The 4,162-nt window shown below is 44.4% G+C and overlaps 1 protein-coding gene across 1 annotated transcript; it reads right to left on the bottom strand.

Moving 5' to 3' along the window:
* Positions 1-393: 393 nt before the first annotated feature.
* On the bottom strand, positions 394-2,959 carry LOC311010612 (uncharacterized protein). The gene is made up of 3 exons (XM_084005183.1): positions 2,893-2,959; positions 2,736-2,773; positions 394-2,294 (listed from the first exon to the last, which is right to left on the bottom strand). The coding sequence occupies exons 1-3, from the start codon at positions 2,933-2,935 to the stop codon at positions 1,911-1,913; spliced, it is 465 nt and encodes a 154-aa protein (XP_083861309.1). The 5' UTR covers positions 2,936-2,959; the 3' UTR covers positions 394-1,910.
* Between the last annotated feature and the right edge of the window lie 1,203 nt (positions 2,960-4,162).

Raw genomic sequence — 4,162 nt, forward strand, 5'->3', positions numbered from 1 at the left:
ACAGAGAGAGCCGACTGTTGAAAACAACAAGACAATAGTGTAGATGCAGCTACAGAATCAGAACTGGAGAGAATGTATTCACTGAAGAGCAACGAACAATACTGAAGGCTTTTCTTCATGAAAATATGGTTTACTCTCCGCCCAACAAGAGTTTGATTGACAGATGGTTCTTCCAATCCCCTGCCAAGTAGGAACAGGACGATACAGGATTTTATTGCAGATGGCGACACTCACAATAAGTTGATCGTGGTTCATTTTTATTATCAAGATAATCGTCAATATCTTCAGGAGTGACTTGAAAGCTGTCATAGTAGAGAAGTGAGAAGAAAAGCCCGAATTAAAAAAATACAGGAGAGAAAATAAAAATGCATTTATCCTTATTTATGCAGGGAGACCTTATGCTTTCTGATCATTTTATTTAAGATTGTTTGATTGTTTTTCACAAAAAAAAGATGTGCCACAATAAAAAATATTTGTTACCTAAACTATAAAGTGATACCAGTATGTTTTAGTGCCATCTTGAGTTTTTAGCATATTTTGATCATTAAATTAAATCCTAATTCGCAATCATTTTGTCATGCCTGCAGCTGAGTATTTGTTTCCAAACACTTTCTAATGATGGATTCTCAGATGGATATGGGTCAGGTTAAGTGCTATAATGTCAACATCAATTGTTTTTAACCCTCATGCAACCTGGGGAACCTTTCCCATCTCCACCATCCGTCCCATATGATGTGAATGTGGCATTCTACTGGAAAACTTTAGCTCCACATAAAGGCCCAGTCGCTTCCACCACGCTTCCTTGTGTCTGCCAAACTCATTTCCCTCCTTCAAACAAACATTTGATAAATAGCCTCCTCACTCTGCTCTTTCCAAATAGGAAAACTCCCTCCGTCATCGTCCTCGACGATCGCCGTCGTCGTCCTCTCTGAGACAATTACAAACATCCCGCTTCCCATTTATCAGCAACAATTAAACAGCTCGGACGGAGGCTACTTCATAAGCAGAGGGGAGAGACGAAGTAGAGTCAGCAGTGAGAAAGAGAGAGGGAGGCTGACAGCACAATTAAGGTTTTTAATTCTCTGCTTGAGTGGGCCGGTCCAGTCTTTATGCTAATTAGGATGCCACGGCCATGTAATAAATCTCTATGATCCAGCCTCATTTCCCTTCTGTCTCTCTGTCTGTCTCTTTCACACACACATTTACAACGGCACACAAAGTTCAACCATTACTTTATATGACTGCACCCTTTGGCTGGAGTGTTAATAGGTTTCGATAAAATTGTTTTTTCCTGCAATTTTTAATGCTTCCCTGAGATCCGAGAGCCACAGCGTGTCAGCGCACGCTGTTTACTGGCTGGCCGAGCATCCGCCGCCTTGGCTCCACGGCCGTGCCACATGCAGTTTCTCTCCCCGTTAACTCCCTTTATTGGTGTTTTTCAGGAACATGGTTCGCATGCCCCACGCTGAATCGCCACGCACACATCTAAAGGCACGATGAATGCAGAAAATATTCTCTTATTCCTCTCCCTTTTGCTCTGATCCGCTCATCTCCATTTGACGGACGTGTCTAATGATAACATCTGCAGATGGGGAGAAAACAGCACAACAATCCGGAGATAATTGGGGGCCCACGTTTAAAGACGAGGAGGGAGAAACCAGAGGGATAGATAAGTGGGGCGGCTGTAGACGGTTTGTTAAAGTAGCAACCGGCAGATATATTTTCACCCTCATTTAGATCACGAGGACGCACACTAATCAGCGCTTTTTTTCCCCTGTTGCTTCCTACAAAGTGTCCCAAAGCCAATTTAAGCACAAAATCTGTGTACAAATCAGGCGAAGCTGTACATTCATTAAATAAAAAAAAGTTAGAGCAGGTCCAAACAAATTGAGGTCATTGTTCCAGTCGACTCAGCCTTGCTGCACAACTCTACGACCAAACATCCCCAGTGTGGTTTCGGTGCGACGCCTCTCCGGTTTCTTCTGGTGCAAAACTTTCTCCATTGCGCCGTCAGCCATTTTGTGCCGCGTGAGGGTCAAAATGGCCACCGCCCCGACCACCAGGACCAAGTGAAGCAGGTACAGGGCGACGTGGAGACAAGTGAGCAGCAGAGACACCCAGGCGGAGGCAACGCACCAAGGCCCGGCCAGGAGCAGCAGCACGGTGTGATACAGGGAGCTGAGGACAAGAGCCGGGGCGGACAGGACGAGTCTGAGCAGCGTGGACGCCAGCCAGCGGTACAGAGACAGGGGGGACAAGAGGAGAGACACGGCTGCCTCGCTCAGGGATACAGCCTAAAATAACAAAGTGGACATTAGTTCGATAAAAAAAAGGAAACTGACACGGAGCAACAATGAAAGTTATTTGGAGTCTCTTTTAGCTCCGTTATGGTCTCCACCAAGTCTTGAAAGAATAATTTGACTCTTTAGCATCTAAATGCCACCAGCCAGTTTTTACATTTTATGGCAGCATTTTCATCCTTATTGGACAGCTGGAAGTGAAGAAGGAGACATGCAGAAAGAGGAGAGTGACATGTAACCATTCGGCCACCGAGACCTTCATATAATTGTGTAATTCAAAGGTTTTTCTTACTTAAAAAGTATGCAACATTTCACAAGAGAATACAAAATTGGAGAAAAGTTCAAGTTCATGTGTGCAGCAATATTCTTCATCTGTTAACCTCTCAAATTGACCAAAACCAGTGTATTAAAGCACATGTAGGCTCATCAACGTACCTCACAAGCATTTCCATGCGTCTGAGACTTGTGAAGCCCTGAAAAATGAGCAATGGACAGATACGTAGTCAGAGGAACCACACACACACACACACACACACACACACACACACACACAGAGCAATTATTGGACCGTATCAGTGTAACATAAACTCACATAGGAACAGGAGAATGAGAACGATTGTCAGCAGGAGCCTCATTTCTCTTCTTCACACTCACAGGCCTGAAATGAATAAAACCAAACCAGTGAACACAAAACTGCTCTGATCTGTTCTCACGTTAACAAAGAACTTCTGCTCACCAAGCACTGTTTTCAACCCGGAGGAACTGCGAGTCAGCGCAGGCTTCTGCAGAGCTTTTCTGTATTACTTAATAAACCCCTTCAGACACGCTCTCTTGTTCTAGGTTCCAAACATGGACTCAAGTTCCCAGCATGAGAATAGAGATGACAGTGCCCCCTGTTTGAATGGAGGGACAATGACAAGAACCAGCTCATGCACCTTATTATGATGAGGAAACCATGAATCATCTACCCGCCCCGTGACACAATGATGTTATTAATGAAGTAATACAAGAACCAAAGTATGGAATAGAAATGTCAGTGGAGAGAATGAAAAAGGTGGGAAGAGTGTGACTCGGCTGGAGAAAATGGAGAAAGGCCAGAAAAAGAGGGGAGAGTCTCTCTAGTATGTGACAAAGGTGACAGCAAGCCTTTACTCCAGCTGTTGTCCACACACACACACACACACACACACAAACACACACACACACACACACACACACCCACACACCCACCAAGACCAGCTCTGATCCGCCAACCTCCACCCAGCAGGAGTCAGCACCAACACTGGAATAATATCAGGGCTGAGGAGGATGTTTTTAATCTCTCCCAACTCCAACCTTCACCTCTGTCTGAAATTATCACCCCACCCCCCCTCCCCTCTCAGACTCCATTAAGGTTAAACCCCCCTTATCATCACCTCCACCTATCGTTACCCTTCCTCTCCCTGCTGAGACACCAAGGAGAGCCTGCCACTAATAAATGCCAATCAGCTGCAGCGTCGTTATGAAGTGGCATCTTGTCTCCGAGCAGGAGGGGAGGTTTTTTTAAACCCCGTTCAGATGTTGCTGTCAATGATCATCATTATTTAGTCATTCAGGTGGTCATAACAATCACGACTCCTACAGCCGTTTCTGCCATAACCATGATCATCCACATTTTGAGTGTCAGAGTTAAGTCATTATCTTCCACTGTGCTCATAAATTCACTTGTACGCAGAACATCTGAATTCTTGTAGTAATGAGATAGCTTTCATTTTAAAGAATAAAATACACCAATTTGGCAGTATTCCAAGTAAACGCATTACTTTTGCACGTTTATTAAACATGCATGCTCAAAGTTTGTAAAGCGATGAAACGCTGTAGAA

Source organism: Eutrigla gurnardus (assembly GCF_963514095.1).
Source record: "Eutrigla gurnardus genome assembly, chromosome: 3".
Lineage (NCBI taxonomy): Eukaryota > Metazoa > Chordata > Actinopteri > Perciformes > Triglidae > Eutrigla > Eutrigla gurnardus.

Excerpts from the sequence above, each read along its gene's own strand:
- LOC311010612 (XM_084005183.1), bottom strand. The coding sequence starts at position 2,935 with ATGAGGCTCCTGCTGACAATCGTTCTCATTCTCCTGTTCCTAT. Across the intron at positions 2,774-2,892 it reads TCTCATTCTCCTGTTCCTAT|GGCTTCACAAGTCTCAGACG; the intron begins GTGAGTTTATGT and ends CTCATTTTTCAG. Across the intron at positions 2,295-2,735 it reads CGCATGGAAATGCTTGTGAG|GCTGTATCCCTGAGCGAGGC; the intron begins GTACGTTGATGA and ends TTGTTATTTTAG.